This window comes from Necator americanus, chromosome II (genome assembly GCF_031761385.1).
Source record: "Necator americanus strain Aroian chromosome II, whole genome shotgun sequence".
Lineage (NCBI taxonomy): Eukaryota > Metazoa > Nematoda > Chromadorea > Rhabditida > Ancylostomatidae > Necator > Necator americanus.
This window is the reverse complement of record NC_087372.1, coordinates 23718745-23739546: the sequence shown is the minus strand read 5'-3', so window position 1 is coordinate 23739546 and position 20802 is coordinate 23718745. Positions and strand designations below refer to the sequence as shown.

The following is a 20802-nucleotide window of genomic DNA, read 5'->3' as shown; positions in this document are numbered from 1 at the left end:
TGTAGCTGTGCGTCTGCCACGTGTGTATGTAGTACGTTATTGTAGTTCGTTACCAAGCAATCCGGACCATAATTTGGGGCAAGAAAAACAAGCAGAAGCATTTTATGGGCAAACAACAAGAAACAATTAATAATAAAAAAAAGAAGAGATCCTAATGCGCACGTATCAGATATCTGCAACAAGAAGCATCCTATACTAATCGCGTTAATCTCGAGACCCACGTAGCACTGTTTGGAATAATGAACGAGAAAGAGAGAGAAGCTAGCTGACGCACGCAGACGTCGGCTAGTTCATCCGGGGCAGTGGAAACTACTTTCTCAATAGAAAAGACTAGAAACGGCTTTTCTGGAGGAGGATTTGTAGATCACTTTCCACGCTTTGAATAACAAAAAAGCATAGAATTAAGAAAGCTAACGCCGGTTGAAAATGTTGCACTTTTTGGTATTATATTAGCTGTGTAGATTTGGGTTACGTTTTCGTAAGCCAAAAAAAGAAGCCAGTTTTTTTTTTCAAGTCCTTAAACCAAAAAAAGAGGATAACACCGGGATACGTTCTGCGAAATAAACATGAGATCTATCTTGGGGACAAATTTTAGATCTCAGAGTATCTGAGAATGGATTTACTTTTAGAAAAGAAAAATATAAAAGGCGCAACATGTTCGACAAAAGGGGTTACATGCGATAGAGGCAAGCCATTTGTATAAAATTACCCTAAAGAGTAGCAGTAACTAAGATTACCGCAGCAAAAGAGAAATGGTTGATAGCTTAGTAGATACCATCGGAAGGATGATGCAAATTCTTTTCAGCGGACAGTTGAAAGGTTAACGGCGTTTAACAGCTCGTTTCTTCTTTCCATTTTTACCTAAAATCGTGCTTCATTCAAATCAGAAAACAACAGTCACTTTAAACACAAAATTATTTCAAACAGAATGAAAGAGAACCTAAGCTATCGCGCTGATCGGATAACGCTTCTGCTGAGTTGGTGGGGTGTATGAGAGTTTCTTTGCAAGAGAGTCGATTCTCTGCACTCTTTCTCATATTAATCCCGGTAATTTGTCTTGCCATTGCTAACGGTTCCACAGCGGAACCTAAACCGAATTGTGAAAAGGCAAAAGGTGTCTGCTGAATTTTGTGTAGTATTTCCACACCTTTTCGTTGATCCTATTACATGAAAATTAGAGCCAACATAATTTGGATTGTAGCAAGTTAGCTCTAATTGTTTCAAAAAATAAAGGAACGAGAAACAAGTCTAAAGAAAAAAAGAAATGATCGGACTCAGAGCTATGTACTGATGTAACACGGAGTGATAGTGGAACTTTCGCCTTATAGTAGTCGACTCAGACGATCTGTTTACGTCACCAATGCTATTTTTCGCAGAATCAGCACTGGAGGACTTGGAGAATCAATTCATTTAGTAGCACCAAATCCAAGCGAGTGAAAAGAAATGAAACAAATCATTCTAATTCATTCAAAAAGGTGTGAACATACGTCACGAGCCATATATTGCACTCGATGTTCTTAATAGTTCAGAAGGAAAAGGGCAATTGTACCTTTCGTCCTTAGTGTACTGTTTGGATCAAAGAGTTCGTTTTCAACAGAATAAGTTCCATCCTTATTTCTTACTACGGTGGCGGCATGTGTAGAACTACCTAAAGCAAATGCTTCCTCAACATTAAGTGCAACTAGAACTCAAGTCATTAAATTGTAACAAGAGTATTTACAATCACTTCAAAAAAATTTGTTTGCTGGACTAGTCGTTACTGAGTAATGTTGAGAACCAACCTTTTCAGTGGTTACCCAAACTCATCTAATTCAGTTTATATGGTATATGTGCAACAAAACAAACCTCGCACTTGGTTTGTTGCATTTAGTTGCTTAGGACCTCCAGCTTCTTTATTGGGATGTGGCGGATGGGCAAAAGCGTAAACTGTATTGCTCTGGAAGCAAACAATGAACATCTCATATGTATGCGAGGTACGTAGGAAGTAACTTTATGCTAGAAAATCCAATAAGTCCGTAATTATTGACAACAAGTAGATCAAGTGAACCAACCTTGAAGTGGTCAGAAGGTAAGTCGTCAAGGAATGTTCCAACTCGCATTTTCTGCACTTCAAACAACAGTTCAGCCAAACAGTTTATTAGAACTTGAAGAGCTACAGGTGGCTAAAGTAGTACATCTCCTGTAATTGGAAGCGAAATAGACAGTAAAGAATCTGCTGAACTTACCTGAACAACTAATCTGGTAATTGAACAAGAAATATTGAATAATGCAGATAGTTGTGCATAAACACGCTCGTCTCGGCGTATCGTAATTTGAGCAGGTGGCAGATAATCTTCCCTTAGAATTTCAAGTTAGAAATTGAGCAAAACAAAAAGGTTGAGCCAGAAGCTTACTTGATTTCAGGTGGGAAAGGTAACTTGCTTCTACGTAGGTTGACTACCTGCAAAGAATTCACCCGGTTAGATGAAAGTTGCGTAGGTAATTTGTAGGCTATAAATGACAATCAGAAACTACATCACACTTTCACGAGAGAATTTCATAGGAAAACATTTGTTACGGAAAAAAATTGTTTCTTATATAAAAGAAAGACCTCTTTCTCGGCATGAGCTTTCGCAAGTTCACAAAATCCTTGCAGGAGAGCATTAGCGACGTGGGCTGTGTCAGTAACAGAATCTTTGAAACGTGTGGAATTGTTTAACGCTTTGTCGGAACTCTGGAAAGAGCTGCAATCCCATTAGAATATTATTATTTCCGCTGTAATATTATTATTCCCATTATAATAGTGATGGATAAACTATTTAAAAATAGTTCTTTGACGCAAGCAGACCTTATAGTATGCTATTTTTACCGCAGTGGATAGCAACAACAAATGTTGGATGAGCCGTAACCCATGAAACGTGCTCTCACACAAAAACTCTATGAAGCGAACCTCTTGAGAAGGATCGAGGACCTGAAATAAGAATTAATGCATTTCTATATCGGAAAAATGACTTAAATTAAGTGGAAACTGCAAACGCTGAGGATAAGTTAACGGACCTTCATTAATTCTTGCAGTAGCGGGGCTAAGGAGGCTACAGATTGTGTACTACAAGTTTGTTCATAAGATTCCACCAATGCCAATGCTATCTTCTCAACAATATTTTCGTCGCGAGGATGTATAGAAATACCTTGAAATGGTAAGACATAACAAAGAAGTCTTAAGATGCAGCAAGCGGAAATAGTAGGCAGGGATGCTAATACGAAAAGCACAGCGGAAAACAAACCTCTACTGAGAAAATCCGTTGCTAATTCAATGTCAAAAAGAGCCAATTCGAAAAATGACCGAAAGAAGCACTCTGCAGGTGAGAACGAAAAATCTACAGAAATTTGTTCACATCGCTCCTGCTGATCAAGTGGAAGAGATTTGTACAGGCCAGTTGGCAGCTGGAAATTCAACGATTATTCTGAGAAACAATAGCGAAGTTATAAATGCCACAATAACAAATCGCGTGCTGAGCACCAGAATCTTGCGATTTAAAGTGAGTTCACATTCCAAGATGTAGCGGAATGCTTACAAAAGATCTTCCTAGTGAATGGAACTGAACAATGAAAACTCAGAAACAATTATTTACGCAAGCGAATATCTAACTCGTGGTAACAAAGACTAGACTGTTTCAAGAAAAACCCAAAAATCTATAGGTTCCTTGTTTAATTAGTAATGTTACGATTCGTTGTGAAATTTGTGTTGCTGCTCTGTTTTCTTCAGTTCTACTAAAAAAAAACAGTAGCTGTATACTCAACGTAAAATGTGAGCAATCATACGAAAAGGTTAAGCTTGATTTATCAGAGTATGATCTAGACATATCACCTGTTGCGTAGGAGTTGAGAGTGTATAAGAAAACCAGCTGCAAATCGCATATCTAAGCCACCACTGATAGCGCCGTAGTGAAAAGAGTAAGAAATCAACCGTGTCCTTTTCGAAAACAATATCTGCTCCTGAAATCTGACCCTTCTACTGTTTCTTGCAAGGTTGAATTACTGCTTTTGATTGCTTTATCACAGCCTACTGAACCTACCTTCAAGCTTCTTACTGAGAAATTTAATTATACTACGACAAATATCTGAAGCTTGCTGATTTTTTGCCTCATATTCCACAAGCAATTCCACTACTAGTATAATAAGCTCAGGAGCTTGGATAGAGTCAGAGTCTGAAAAAAGATCAGATAATTGATTAGAGCTAAAGAGGATACTGCTCACGTTTAACACAACACCGGTACCCCCTGTTTAGCTGTGCTAGAGTCTCTCCCAGCACGAAGTTACATTTTTATGGATCGCATCGTAACAGCATAAACAATTCCGTATAGCATTTTTTTCTCCGAAAAAAAAAATCCAGCGAACGACATCATTCATTTGCTCACCCGCTGCGTTATGCCTGGAAGCCTTCAAAGCCGTAATCACTCCAATGCAACTGTGGTTCCCCCCGTTGCATCTGCCAGGTTGTAAAATGTATAGGGGAAGTGGAAGTACTAACGATTTCAAAAAATAGCGCTCTAACATACTGTATAACTATGCTCACCTGATATGTAGAATAGGTTGAGGAATAATGACAGTTTGATAGATTTATAGAAAACAGAACAGACAGGAATATATTGGAATAGAATGAAGAATGAAATGAATGAAGAATAGAAGGAATGAATCAGTAATGAGCATTTTTTTCCCCAAAGTGAAATACTCATATGGAAAAAAGAGTAGTATTCTTTGAGCATTTTTCACTTTGAAAATTTGTAATCATATACAAGATGTTATATAGCATTAACAAAGAATTCCTAATTCTGCAAAATAGTCCTATTCCAAGCCTCTAGTTTTACCGATTTTTGCCTTTTCTTCAGATCATTGAAGTGGAGTGTCCAGTTAAGAAAACTGATTTTTTCGACACCTCCAGTTTTCTTTTCAATTAATCGAGCTGCTAAGGGATTTGTGTTGTGCGTCGTGTTGTGCATGAAAGAAATCAAGCGAGGGGAAAAAATTCGAAAAGAATGACAAAAAAGACGGAAGAACACTAAAAAGACGAAGAGACATACAAAAGCAATGAAAGGCATAAAAAAACCACTGAATGATCAGTGAAACGCACTGATCATTCAGTGGTTTTTTTTTCGTCACGGAAGTAGAAAATATTGTATGGAATTACTAATTATGACCCACAAATTCTAAACTGGTAAACATGGGGATATTTAATTCAATTGTTGACATAAAGAAGAACCATACAACAATGCGATAAACACGCACGTCATGAACAACATGATAGGAACTGTGAGGATAGTGGGAAAAAAAAACAAGAATTTCTAAAAGTACTTTGTAAGCACTCAAAGACTGCGATTTTTTTGACGTCTCTATCGTTCCTTTTTTTCGGGACCTACAGTAGGATCGCTAATTCTTCGACAGAAGACGAAAAAGACACGAATCCGCGTCTTTTTCGTCTTTTTTTCATAACTCACCTCAATTTAATCTTTATTATGAGATCTACACATCAATAGATTCGTGAGCGCGAGCTCTACCGATTGAATGTAATTAGAACTTTCAAAACTTACCAGGTAAACAGTTTCTGAAAAATTACCTGCGGGCACACATTAACAAGGCTGACTCCGAGATAATTGCGCCCTAAGGATCTATGTTTTTTGACGTGAACGTATTTTTCGAAAAGTGAAATGATAGTTACATATTCGTAATTTACATAACATTGCGAACAATTTGATATCTCTCACAGCTATAACTCCATGACTCTGAAGATTTTGTAAATTTGACTAAAGTGACATGTTTGAACTCCAGGAACGACCGACATTACCAGCTTAAAGACTGTTTTCTTGCAAAATATGCAAGAAGACTATTTGTTGTAGGAGCACGTTATCTCTTGGTTTTCCAGCTCGACAGGATTTTCTGTTTTTTGCAGCTAAAATTACAACTTCGGTACTTTGCGTTTTTTTTTCTCTCATCTTTGACAGTTCATAAGTCGCTAACAAACTAGGCTAGCCATCTGTCGGCGCAACACAATAGAGAACAGTCTTTGTCCTATGGATTTTTCCGATTTCTTCATTAATATGTTTCAGCTGCGGTCAGTCTTGAATCTGCAAAGATATAGAACTTTTCATGTGTTTTTACAGAAAACTTATTTTGTGCGGTTTATTGGAAGTTTCTTCAAATATCAAGTGGATATGTTTTTTCAGGAGAAAGAGATCTATTGAATGGTGTCGATTTCAAAAAATTATGTTTCTTTCAAATTCCTATCACAAGTTACTTCAGCCTCTATGGAAGGCTATTGTCATCTAGGCACGCCGACCCACCAGATACCTAAGGACTACATAATTTACTATATTTGATTTGATTGACATTTGATTACTACATTTGAAAAGAATAGAATAACTACAGAGAAGAATGTTATACCTACAGAGAGATATTCTTCAGGATTTCTTCAGAAAAGAATAAAAATTTTTGCAAACCATTGAAATTGAAAATTGTGATAATGAAAGCGGGGCTCTGTCTTTCAGAGCTGCTAATCATTAACGTAATTTTGAATCCAAATTTTGGTAGTTGTATTAAGATTTGTACTTCACTGATTCTTCTATTTGCTTCGTCATTAGACTGCTCCACTCCAGTCCTCGTAGAAAGATTCGTTTGAATATAATTGTTTCTTTGACTTGATGACTTTACTTTAATTTCGAAGAGCAAAGAATGTAGGTAAAACAAAAAGAAATCATGTGAATAAAAAAGGATAAAACAGGCAATCCTGAAGAATATCTTTCTGTAGGTATAACATTTTTCTCTGTAGTTATTCTATTCTTTTCAAATGTAGTAATCAATGCGGTAACACAGCCGCAGCTCGATTTGTGTCCTTAGGTATCTGGTGGGTCGGCGTGCCTAGATGACAATAGCCTTCCATAGAGGCTGAAGTAACTTGTGATAGGAATTTGAAAGAAACATAATTTTTTGAAATCGACACCATTCAATAGATCTCTTTCTCCTGAAAAAAACATATCCACTTGATATTTGAAGAAACTTCCAATAAACCGCACAAAATAAGTTTTCTGTAAAAACACATGAAAAGTTCTATATTTTTGCAGATTCAAGACTGACCGCAGCTGAAACATATTAATGAAGAAATCGGAAAAATCCATAGGACAAAGACTGTTCTCTATTGTGTTGCGCCGACAGATGGCTAGCCTAGTTTGTTAGCGACTTATGAACTGTCAAAGATGAGAGAAAAAAAAACGCAAAGTACCGAAGTTGTAATTTTAGCTGCATTACATTTACAGCATCATAAAACGTGCAATGACACACTCGATAGATGTTATGAAAACGTTTAAATGAGTTTTGGGTTTGTGTACAGTTTATTTCTCCACTCAGTTGTCTTTCTTTTGAAGATCTCTATTTCAGTCCAAATCTACTCTAGCAGGCCTACATTTCCAAATTCCTTCTTTTTCTGTCTTTGGAATGCCATTGACAAATATTAGTGATGACGTTAGCAACTGTTTCTTTCTCGCGTTGGTTCTACTACGAGATAGTCCTGCTTTGAGGGCAATTTGATGAACTCCCAACGGACATAAACATTGCAAAGCAGCGTAGGCACCGCGGAACCTATGAACACTTTACTATTATTGCGGCGCCGTCGACAGGGTCACCTTCAGAAATTCTGCAGTAGCTCATTGCTCACTTCCGACAATTTCTGGCTATGCCTTCATGCTCATTTCTCGTATTTAAGTCAGAATTGGACCGGCGCAGCAGTCACTCAGTTTGTGGGGTTTGATACATTTTTTGTGTTTTCGTCTCTCTATCAGATACTGGTGGCAAAGGTATTTTGACTAGTCCGTTATTTAGTTCTCTACGTGCTCAAGTAAGCACATATGGAACAAATTATATACATACCAGCCTGAACGTCCGGCTAAAGCCGGACATCAGGCTTATTTTGGTCACTTCGCTCGCTTTCACCTATCAGTAAGAAATAACAGTAGCGACATTCTTTGGAAAATTAGAATTGCTTTTTCTATCAATGCTTTCTTCAATTTTTTTTAACCTGAAAATATAAGCATAGATGAAAGATTTTATGGTTTTTCCCTAAACGCGTCGGTTTTATATTTGGGAAGAATAGAACTTGAATTAACATTTATGTTCCTCTCAAATCTCCACATTTTGGAAACATTATTCGAAGTATGAGTTTCCTCCGTTCTCAGCTATTAGCAAAGAACGAAGCAACTAACATGAAATAAATAATCACTACCGTAGTGATTATTCATTATCATTCATTATGTTCATTATTTATTCATTATGAATATCACTATCGTGGTGATAAAAATAACGTTCTACTTCAGATCGCGTAAACGTTGGCTACTATGTATTGTATTTAAGCAGCCGTTCGCAAGTGCTTTTCCTCTTTTTGAAGAAAGGATGTTAGCAACATCAGGGGACATGCTGGAAAATGCGAAGGAACCACAGAAACCCATGCCACTGCGTTGGGGCACAACTATCTGGCTCCGGGGCACGAATTCGATGCCACAATACCCATCTCACCCAATTTTACTGCCTTGGGGGTCCAGTGCACCAAACCAACGACATAATATTCCCTCTCTTTTTGGAATTTCTTGACTGATACACACATACACAGACGCACAGACGCGACTAAGCCCGTTATTATATAGCATGACAGTTTGCAATTTTGGGAGTATACATTCACATAAAAGTTTATTTACTCTCACTAACATATGAGAGAAACTAACTTGCCTTATCAAGAGCAACATACATAGCTATATAGCTTTAGACAATGGTGAAAAGGTAGAGTGCTCGCCTACCAGGTGCATGGGGATGGTTCGGCACCTCACCGCTGTAGAGCATACCCATGTATACCCATCTCACCAAATTTTTGCATTATTGCATCATTATGTAGTATTTTCGTGACAGACACACACACACACACACACACACACACACACACACACACACACACACACACACACACACACACACACACACACACACACACACACACACACACACACACACACACACACACACACACACACACACACACACACACACACACACACACACACACACACACACACACACACACACACACACACACACACACACACACACACACACACACACACACACACACACACACACACACACACACACACACACACACACACACACACACACACACACACACACACACACACACACACACACACACACACACACACACACACACACACACACACACACACACACACACACACACACACACACACACACACACACACACACACACACACACACACACACACACACACACACACACACACACACACACACACACACACACACACACACACACACACACACACACACACACACACACACACACACACACACACACACACACACACACACACACACACACACACACACACACACACACACACACACACACACACACACACACACACACACACACACACACACACACACACACACACACACACACACACACACACACACACACACACACACACACACACACACACACACACACACACACACACACACACACACACACACACACACACACACACACACACACACACACACACACACACACACACACACACACACACACACACACACACACACACACACACACACACACACACACACACACACACACACACACACACACACACACACACACACACACACACACACACACACACACACACACACACACACACACACACACACACACACACACACACACACACACACACACACACACACACACACACACACACACACACACACACACACACACACACACACACACACACACACACACACACACACACACACACACACACACACACACGGACTAAGCGCGTTATTATATAGCGTTATATATATTTAAATGAAACTCACTGTTCTGATCAATGCATGTCGTCCATTCAAAATAGATTTCCTTAGTACCAACGCTTTGGAAAAGCCTTAACTTGGAACTTGGAAATATTGTCTACTGCATGTCTCATGTGAATACAGTAACAAATATGGGTACGGCAAATTAATTCGATGAACTCGTCAGTTTGAAAACAGACTCACCTTAGAAGTAATTTGAGCATGAGGACCTCATGCACTCTCTTCATTAGATTCGGCACAACAAAGAACCTGAGCAATGTGCCTCCATCAAGAACCGATTGCACAGCACCCATAAGAGGCGATTTTATGACATCTGTTATTTACCAAGTTGAGTTACACAACTTGCACAGAATACAATATTCTTCAAGATCTGGCTTCAAGTAGTACCGTCTGTACGCTCAAGACGTGTGACTTTAGTGTTGCTTGTAACTTCAAAGACAGCTACTACGGAAGCTTGTGCATTGATTGGTCTTATTGATTGTTAGATATTTTGAATTATTAGTGAACACCATTACTTAATTGTATCCCCTCAGCAAGAGTAAGAGTATTTCCCATAAATAATACTTTTTACTTAAGTCTTTCTGTAGGGTCCTAATCACGAAGAATGCGAACAGTTAAATAGTGACCTTGCGACAAATAGCTGCCCGTAAGCGCTAAGACCATCAATTTTAAGACGATTTTCCTAGCCAGTATAAGATCTTGAATGTAATGCTCAAACAAAGGATCGGTACTAATGCATAATTACCAACTGAGAAAAGCAGAGGACAAAAAAGATAGACAGTAACAATGTAAACAAAAAGCAAAATTAATCTAAATGTGACAACTATACCAATTCATAATTTTTGCGCTACATCGTGAAGCGTCTTGCAAAAACAGTGAAAGAATCTAAGAAATTGCACTGTGTAAAAACCTCAACATCTCATAGGCGAAAATTTGCTTCCTGCAAGAGAATATCGGCTTTTAAAGCCTATGAAGTGTCTATCCCAATGAATTGATGAAACAGATCTATTTGTTTATTTTATCTACCTAAATGTTGGAATAGACAATGAGTAGTGATATTATGCAACTTATCTTAGAAGTGAACGGCTTCATTAAGGAAGTATTGTAAAGTGGATACAACGATACGGGTAAACATCAACTATAACAAGCCGAAATGCTCAGTTATCTGCCAAAATTCGGCTGGTGGTAACAAAACACCGTGTAGTTACTTACCGTCATGTGCTTGAAAAATATTAATAAGAACGTTTCAAAGGCAGCAGTACGAATACGTGATGGTGAACACTCCCAAAGTTTGGCTCAAAGTCGGAATTAATCCAAGCTACGTTAGTAAAATAAAACAAGAATTTGTTACAGGACACAAACCTTCACTATCTTTCACTTTTCTGGGGCGTCTTCTACGACAAAGGGATGCCAAAAGATAAACAAGACGATCTTGCTGTTCAGCATTTGTCCACCTTAACGGTGAAAATTGATATGAAGAACAAACTGCGAATATTAAACTGGAATGGATTAGGGACATAGTTCCAAATGAAAGAACATACCTATGAGAATGCTCCTCAAAAATAGAGACAATTAAATCAAACAACAGAGGGACGCGTTCAGAGACTACTTTCTCCGACTTTATTTGGATTTGTAAAAGTACGGGATAGAAGCTCAACATCTGCGAAACGACAAATCTTAGCATAAATCTATCTTGGAATCTACAGCAGGTCAGAACTAACTTTTACAACTCCTGGTACAATCAGCTTGTTCTCGAGACTTTGCAGTAACAACCTGTAGACTGTCATTCGTGGAGTTGTGAGTAAATACCAGGACATCTGCGTAAGTTAACTAGCAATAAATTTCAAGAACAGGAGAAAGGAGAAGCTTCGCAACAACAACCTTATCCCGAACCATTTCGAATTTTGCCGCATCACTGTATATGTCAGCATGATCTCCTATTTGATTTATGCATTGAGTGATTCCGGAAGAAGCATCCTACAAAACAATTCAAAAGATTTTCTCCATTCTAGAAGAAAAAAATGAATATTTGTACCATTGGACTATATTCTATGCACTCACCTGCAGATAATTTTCTAGAGAAGGCAAACAATCGTGTTCAGAAAGGTGTTTCTCATACATTAACTTCATAATAGTCTTCTAAAATTGAAAAAATGGGTCCCATCTTTTCCAACTTTCCAATAATCGTATTTCTCAATATTAAAATTCCCTACTGCGGTTGATATCGGTAAGTGGTCAAACATGTGAAAAAAGAATGGTAAAATCAGAAGTATTCGTGAAAAAAGAAACGAAGCTTCAACAATAAAAAGAAGTTTGACAGTGCAGTCTTTTCATCCCAACACAGCCAAACTCCCAATGTTACAGCAACTAAACAACTACTATCAAATTTAGATCAAGAGAATATAATAGACAGATTTGACAGAAGGAAATTATATTAATCTAATAAAGTACACCCTTGCTAGATAAATGCCCGAAGAGGAAAAGGTGTTATCGTACCTTGTCATCTTCCGATAACATGGAAAAGAAGTTCTCAAGCAGAGCGCAAAAAGTAGTTCCTACTTCCGCTGAACTGTTAACCACGTCAAGCTTAGAAGTTAGCCTGAACAGTTGGAACAAAACCTCTTTAACATTTGGTGAAACATTTGCAGAAATATACATTGAACTCAATTTCGCAGCATCTTTCGAAGGCAAGTATTCCTCCAACTTTACGTTGCTCAACTCTCTCAGGAGGTTTAAATCTATGTCTCCCGCTTGGATTTTCTCGAGCTCCTTAAAATAAAGTGTAGTAGAGTCGCAAGAAATGGAACTTCAAAAAAAAAAAAGGAGAGAGAAAAAGAGAACGAGCTGTACCACACTTTTTCGAGTGAAAGAGTAAAACGCTGCAGAGGAGAACTTGAATGTTCTTGAGTTGTATTTTTCAGTTGCACACTGTGCTGAGATATCTCTTTGAGAAAAAGAGGTAGAGAAATTTGGTTGAGATTTTCCACAGCAGATTCGGAAGCTTCCTAAAAAAGCACTACAAATATGACAGAACATTTGAACGTAGAAATGACGTAATGGCAAGACAGAAAGGAAACCTACAATATTTAGAACACGAAGAAAGTCTAGCGGCAACGATCGCAAAATCTTCTTATCAAAACCTAAATAAAGAACAGCCTGATAGAGTGAGGCTTTTTGTGACATCTACACAATATAAATTATCACAGGAAGAATACGAGATATTGCGAGTACCCTACAACAGAAGCAAAACAATACAAAACGAGGCGAAACTCTAACCAGCGTTTTTGATCATACGAGTGATTTTCTTCACCAAATCTTCTAGGACTAATAAGTCGTTGGACTGAAATAGATCAGGCATGTTTATGATCTGATAGACTTCCCAGAAAAGTGCTAACTGTTCAAGAACTCGCGCGGTTTTCCTCATGGACCTGAAAATAAACGTGTAACAACAATTACCTTGACCTAATGATGTACTGCATTTGTTAATCGACATCCTCATCCCAAAGGGTTATTTGCGTAAGCGGCGCGGTGGATAGTAGCGGTTTGGATCGAGAGGACCGGTGTCGCTAGGTTTACTCCGCCTACAACAATGCGTGGTATATAGTAGTGCGTGTCCCCTCGATCCCAACCGCTTGCTGCACCGCGCCGATTCGAACGTAGCCGCAACTGAACCGTGATTCAGGTCGTTTTGACGCGATTACAACACCAAGAGTTATCGTGAGGTGATGTAAGCCAATAGAATAATGAGATTTTATCGCGGCTGTGATAAAATTAGGAAGTGTGGTTAATGGTGGAAGCATCAATAATGCATCAATAATGTCTCAACGTGTCCTTAAAGACATCAACCCACGAATCTGAGATGGTATGGATTTCAGGTTAAGTATTCTTATACGGGATAGTAGATTATGGAGAGGAGGGTAATTCCGTCCATTTCTTCCTAATTGCCGTAAAAAACGGTCCGGAAGAGGCGGCGCATGCACAAGGCTGGCGCGCTCCAATCGAACTCGTTGTAGACAATAGCTCGCCGGAACGCTCGAATCCGTATCTTCCGGGCCATTTTTTACGACAATTAAGAAGAAATGGACAGAATCACCCTACTCTTCATAGTCTACGACTCCGTATAGGAATAATCCACCTGAAATCCATACCACTTCAGATTCGTGGGGTGATTATTTTAAAGAAGACCTCGTCACTCGAGTAGCTGCACTCAAGACAGTGTAGCTACGTAAGCGGCGCAGTAGAGCGTAGCAGTTAGAATTGTAGGAGGACCCTTGCTAGCACCACTCATCGCTACAGCTCTCGATGGTCCCACCGCGATTCCAAGGCTAACGCGCCGCTTCCTACCCCAGCTGCTAACGTAACTTCACTCTGCTTCTGGTCATTTTAACGCGACTGTAAGGCTGAAAAAGACAACCAGAACATCTCTCTAGTACAAAACTACATCCTTTTTGCAAACCAGCTTCCTTTAAGAAGTTTACGCGAAGATATTTTTGAAACACATAAAGAAGATATGAATAGAAACATTAAAATAACGCATGCGCGAAGAGGGAGACTGGTGACAATCTCATGAACTTTTTTCTCGAAGTCCTCTTCTGAACAGATTGTTAGGGAATATTTCTACGATAACGTCAATTATTGGGATGATATTGTCACACACTGCCATAATTACAAGTTGAGAGTGAACCTACAATTATGTCCTAGGATAAGTGGAATATATACGTTTGTACAGCCCCATCACTGCATGTATGTATTCACCTTGATCACCTTGACTCCCGTTGACCTTCGAACTGGTCGAGCGGGCGCCAGTAATCCTTCCATTTGTCCCGATCGCGTGCCAGAGTCGCCCAGTGGTTCCTCCTTTCGCGTGAGACACGAAGAGCATCATAATTTTCTTTAAAGGACTTCGTGAAGAAATCTGACCATCGGGTCGGCGGTCTTCCTGTAGTGCGCTTAATATCGCGGGGAACTCAGTCGTCACGGCCCTAGTTCAACGATTGTCGTTAAAGCGCATCACGTGTCTGGCCCACCTTATTTTACTTTCCTTGGCAAACGCGGCGGCGTCTCTAATCTTACCTCTCTTCTCATTAGACGGGTGAACCCCTGGAATGACATGTCCGTCTTCCCTCAGATGGTGAAGAGGCAAGTGGACATGGCTGTCGAACAGATAAGAGTAGAAGTTGTAGATAATTTTCTCCATTCCCCTTCTCGATGCTACGGCTGTTCCCTTCGGGTTTCGGAGAGCAGTCATCCTCGTCTTGCGACTGGCGAAGTCTCGACGGGCATAGCGGATGCTTTTTCCCGCCTCTGCAGCTTCAGCCAGCACTTCTGCTCTTCTCTCTTTAAGGCCCTCCTTTATCGCCCCTCTACAAGGGATTGCTAGCTCGGGAGTGAGTTATCTGTTCCTTGCGGCTCGTGCGGTTCCACGTTAGAGTATCAGCCCAGCCCAAGAGTTTCAAGAGACAGGCGTCTCTTGGTGGTTTTAAAACTCTCAGCCTTCTTCGCGCAGTCGTGATTGTGTTCAACAAGCCAGTCGTATTCCTCGTCGATATTGTCCATTGCGGAATCCTCCCAAAAGCTGGCTAGCGTAGCGAAGAGATCCCAGTTAATTATAGTTCTGAGATTTCGCTCTCTGCACTTGGCGGCTTTCTCTTCTGTCCTTGTGAAGGAAAATCTTCCTCGGAGGAGGCGATAGTCCGATCCCGATCTCAAATGTAAAAAAAGAGGTAAAAAGGTGATACTTGCTTGGTGACAGGACGGGTGCTGTAGAACCACCAATCCAAGTTTTCGGAGCTTCTGACGCGTCGTTAAAGATCTGTGCGGCCTGGCGTTATCTTGATTGAATACAACCCATTTCCTATTGGCCAACTTTGGCCACTGCTAATCGATTGTCTGCTTCAATCTGGTCTGCAGTTGACAGTAGAGATCCGAACTGGGGTTCACCCGATGGGAGAAGCTCAGTGGATGATTCCCTTCTAATCCTACCAAACACCCAGAAAACCTTCTTGGCCGTTAATCCGGGCTTGGCGATCGTTTGGGGCGGCAATTTATCTAGCAGAACATTTCTTAACCTTTTACTTAACGTAATACAGCTCAGTATAGATATCAAACAGTAGATGTTTTCGAGTTTGAATCTATAGAAACATTATAGCTTACCCGTTTTGTTCAAGTAAAGAATCGACCGCTTCGGTTGCAGCACAACAAAGGATCTTTGTGATTTCTTTACATCTATTCAAGTATCGCGGATTGACCATAACAGAGCGGAGCAAATCTAAAAACTTCGTTTTCATTTTTTTTTCTTCTCTGATAAGCACAACAATTACAATTGTGTTTCATTAGATATAAGCAGAGAGATTCAAAATATTAAAAGAACATAATATTTAAGTACTATTTACTATTCTATTTTTTATTTTTTATTTATCTTATTTGTTTTTTTCAGTATTTATTCCACATCTACAGCAACAGAAGACAGTGAAGCTTAGTTTTCTGAAGCTCCTTCGGGTCATACTGGGTCCAATAATCTCGTCTTTACAAGATAAATCTCGTCTTCACGAGATAAAGAGATGCAGTAATGGCGTGTTAGAATGGCGCAAGAAAGGAAAATCTACAGGACGGTGGGAAGTCCCACGTCAGCTTATTCACGACCAAATCTAATATAACTACCAAGTGCCACAGAACAATATCAACGATGAGCAGTCGAATGTCTCTTCAAACATCTCAAATTTTTTATCAGCGCACATCCATATTTTTTTCGCCTTTGCAATTTGCAACCAATTGTTCAGATACTTATTTCGGAAGATCATTCGCGACACTAGTAACCTCTGCTGCTTATTACTTTTCATTAAATTCATTGCATTAATTCAATAAATTGGTTTATAGAGAAGAAGTTAAGTTCTACTCAAACATCTGATGTACTTGCATAAGCTTTCGCTCTCGAAGCGGCGCTGTGGGATCCCTGCTTATCTCCGTAAACCCTTTGGAGTCAACTAGGGTCCTACTACGACCGCAATCGCCTGAGTTATTGCACCACAAATCATGTTGTTTTAGCTCGTCTGTACAAATGTGAAAGTGTTCAACCGGTTTGACTCCATACCCCTCTGGCAAAGGCTGCTAGTGGCGCCATTCTATTTTACCGAAGGCGTACTTTCCGTGGAAACAGCAGCACTAGTGCCCTGCTTTGCCAAACATGCGATCACCACAGTTGAATACATTTTTTCCTTTTAGTAGCTTTAGCCTACATGTCCTACTAAGACTAATGCTTAGGCCCTCGGACTCCGACTGACTTTGTTATTTACTTCCAGAAATAAGGGCGCAGTTAAGTGTGCCCCAACTACACTTATCCCCTTATCCTTTTTGTTAGCAATCGTTTGTCAATGTAAATTATGGAACAACGGAAGTTTTAAGAAATATGCTTAAAAATGTTACGTGTAGTAGCTACAAGAAACCCAACTACCTTGTTTGGTTAACTAACTTCTTAACCAACATAATTTCATCACATTATAGTATATTTCTAGGCGAAGCAGTCATTATTTTTGGATGGACATGACATACAAATAACAAAAAATACTTTTCAAATCCTACTAACTAGATATGCTTCGATTCCCGAAAGAATAAACAAGTAAACTTCGAGTAGATGGGAACAGATCCTTGCCGTAAGAAAGAGTTGCCACAAATTCCTCGAGCTGGAAACAAATGACTGAATGAGGTACAAAAATGAAATAACTGAATTTGCACACCTTACGAAGCTCCTCCGTGGCATTGTCCTCCGACGCCAAGTGCATGAGATCTGTTGAGCTCTTGCCTTCCATATCTAACGAGCAATGCTCTGCAAAAGGAATCAATGCGTGCCACCACGAAACTGGACGTGAGCTCATTCATCCGCTGTTCATCAATTTCTGAGGGTTTCATCGATTTATCCCAACTAATGTGCACTATTCCGCAAAAGTTGGAATGTTGCTGTCCGAAGACCTTGATTTTCTAGCTGAACCTTTGCGCTTTACCCTTTAGTTTTATGTATATACATGCATATGTATATATATATGTACATGTATACATATACACACATATATATCAGTCTGAACGTCCGGCTAAAGCCGGACTTCAGACTTTCTGTGGTGTTCGCTCGCCATCGCTGACTTATGAAAATTAATTAATAATAGTGACATTTTCTATGAAATTAGGAATGTGTTTTCCTAACAACGCTTTCTTCTCCTTTTTAAAATACATTTAGGCGAAAGACTTAGTAGTATTCTTTCTAAGCGCGTCAGTTCTACATTTAGAGAACTTTCAAACTTTAGCTTCTAACATTCTTTCGATTCCAATATAATACAGATAAGAATTGAGAATATTACTCGAAGTATGGGCTTTCCCCCTGTTTTTCCTCAACAGTTATCACAGAATGATGTTTCACATAAAACGAAGTGAATGACATCATCGTACTGATAAAGATAACATTCCACATCAAATCATCAAACAGTTGGCTACTATATAAGCAGCAGTTAGCATTGGTATTTCCACTTTCTGAAGAACGGAGGAGTCGTAGAGGTGAACAGCCATACGACAATAAAATGTTTGCAACGTCCCATTTACCTTTTGCGACGTGCACATGAAGGTACTGCATATGCATTGCTGAAGAATCTGTATCCTTCTCTTTCCGTAGTTTCCTCTTTGTCTGTACTCCAATATAAATAATACTAAAACTTTATTCTGCATTTTCGTCTATCAGACCAAGTATATCAACTCTCAGTTGAGTAGGATTTCATTTGCTTCTTTTGCAGGTCAGAGGCGATTGCAACGTCCGAAACGGTTATACATTTTTGAATTCCCGAGGAATGTTCCTCAGAGGACGTGGTCAAACTGGAGTTTTAGAGTTCCCACTTTCCGCTGGTGTGCGGCGCTGTTTTTAATTTATCAAAGGGGTTGACCTTTACCATTTAAGCAGTTGGGGACGCTGATGAGGTAAGTCTGTTCGCATAAGTCGACCAAACGGTTCTAGCTGTCTGACGTGTGCTCCAACATCGGAGTCAGCTTCAAATCCCATTTTCGAATTCGCGTCAATTTCGACCATGACCACTTGGTGAGTGGGTATTTTAGACATGAACGCATTGAAGTCATCATACATGGCGCCCTTATAGTTCTCTTTTGCTGTTCCCTTCAGTGCATGGGCACTTACGATCTAGAGTTTACGTCCTCTGCGATCCTGCAATTGTATAAAGGCGCTTCTAGACGAAGTTGGGCCAGCACCAGGTTGTGGTAATCGTTCCTCACAGCTATTGTACTACTACTTCATCTTCCTTCTATTTTCCTTTCATCAGAATTGTCGTAGTAGATGTAATAATTACTGATACTGATGGCACAAAAGCAGCAGGCAGAGACATCGTATAAACCTAGATTGAAATCTAGACAGGGCGGTTTGTTGGAGTTCACTTGACAGTATTCATTCGTTCAGGGTGAAAACGAATGGTTGTTGTCATGACCTGATGACAGCACCTTTAGTTCGAGCAAGCCCACCACAAGCAGGTAGCAATCAACTTGTAGAGGCAATCCGTACACGGTTGTTAGCGTCCAGCGGTGAACACTCAGTAACCACCAAACTGCTAAGCCGCCGTAAACTTCGCAGGTTGCGTTGGCTAAACCCATAATCCATATAAGAAACCGTTGCGGATTCATGATACACTTTGCAACAGCAACATCTAGATAACCTTCTAACTAACAGAAAATAAAAACGAAGCTGCATTCGTTTCTGCACGGAATCAACACAAATATTCGAACAAAAATGATCGGGAAACAACTGAGACACTGACAGAACTGAAGGAAACCAAAGGGAACTATAGGAACAATGCGGAAATTAATGCAAATACTGTGAAGAATTGTTAATGGTTTAACGTATCTTACTGATCACGAAAGGGAATATTTAACATGAGCGACGGTTCTATCTCGTAAAATCAAACAAATACCTGGAGATTTGTGCTATAAATCTGAGTTGTGTTTGCTTGAGCTGTTGAGCAATGTTTTAAAAACAGCATAGTTCGAATCTGACGTGGTAAAGGAATCTGTGGGAAAAGCCAAAGATGGGATTGTAGAATGCAGGATTCGGGATCGTTCTGCCCATCTCTCATTCGTCGTCAAAAACGAAGTAGAAGAGGCCGCTTCTCGGGGCGATTTCAGTTATAACGCTCACCACTTCAGATTCGTTGTATGCTGCTTTTAAATCGTACCAAATGAAGATACGGATATGACACCCACCGTTAGTTACATTTCATGACTTGCAGCGTGCAGAATGCAACCACCACTTCTGATTTCGCTTCTGTCTTACACATATATAGTCTGGACCCACACTCTTCTATAGTCCGTGTTCAGCCAATTGAGCGCGTCGTGTTCACCGCAACACACCCTTTTCTGTGTCTGATAGACATTCCTAATCCTCATGTCTAGTCCCAGTCGACGGAGCCAGCGTCTATGCGGTTGGACACATTCGATGGCGTCTATAGCTTGAATTAAAGGCATCACCCCACGAATCTCATGTGGTACGGGTTTCAGCCGGGTAATGCCTATATGGGGTCGTAGATTGTGGGGAAGAGGATGATTCCATTCCTGCGACTCGCTCGAATGGGTTTTCAACGAAATGCAGGATGGGCGGGGGCGCAACGGTTGCGCATTGCAAAAGAAGCATTCGTAAGAAACAGCCTTCCGGGGTCGTCCGTTTACGCTGATACAGGGAGAGGTGAATGGAATCATCCTCTTCCCCATAATCTACGACCCCGTATAAGCATGGCAGGCAACTGCCTCAATGATTTCTAAAACAGTTATGAGTCAAGATAATCCATAAATCTGGGGGCACTAACACTAACTAACACTAACACATCC

At 40.0% G+C, this 20802-nt stretch overlaps 1 protein-coding gene across 1 annotated transcript; it reads right to left on the bottom strand.

Annotated features, from left to right (window-relative positions):
- Nucleotides 1–820: 820 nt before the first annotated feature.
- Nucleotides 821–19057, bottom strand: RB195_019203 (uncharacterized protein; the record flags this gene model as incomplete). The annotated part of the gene is made up of 30 exons (XM_064186950.1): nucleotides 821–861; nucleotides 941–1087; nucleotides 1550–1648; nucleotides 1846–1936; nucleotides 2052–2162; nucleotides 2226–2337; nucleotides 2394–2440; nucleotides 2591–2713; nucleotides 2828–2950; nucleotides 3037–3167; nucleotides 3264–3423; nucleotides 3848–3975; nucleotides 4056–4187; nucleotides 9946–10010; nucleotides 10123–10252; nucleotides 11302–11393; nucleotides 11481–11599; nucleotides 11661–11756; nucleotides 11821–11916; nucleotides 12001–12078; nucleotides 12436–12538; nucleotides 12596–12708; nucleotides 12795–12944; nucleotides 13021–13079; nucleotides 13216–13367; nucleotides 16093–16207; nucleotides 17522–17618; nucleotides 17673–17761; nucleotides 18526–18629; nucleotides 18867–19057. The coding sequence occupies 30 exons, from the start codon at nucleotides 19055–19057 to the stop codon at nucleotides 821–823; spliced, it is 3294 nt and encodes a 1097-aa protein (XP_064042831.1).
- Nucleotides 19058–20802: the final 1745 nt, after the last annotated feature.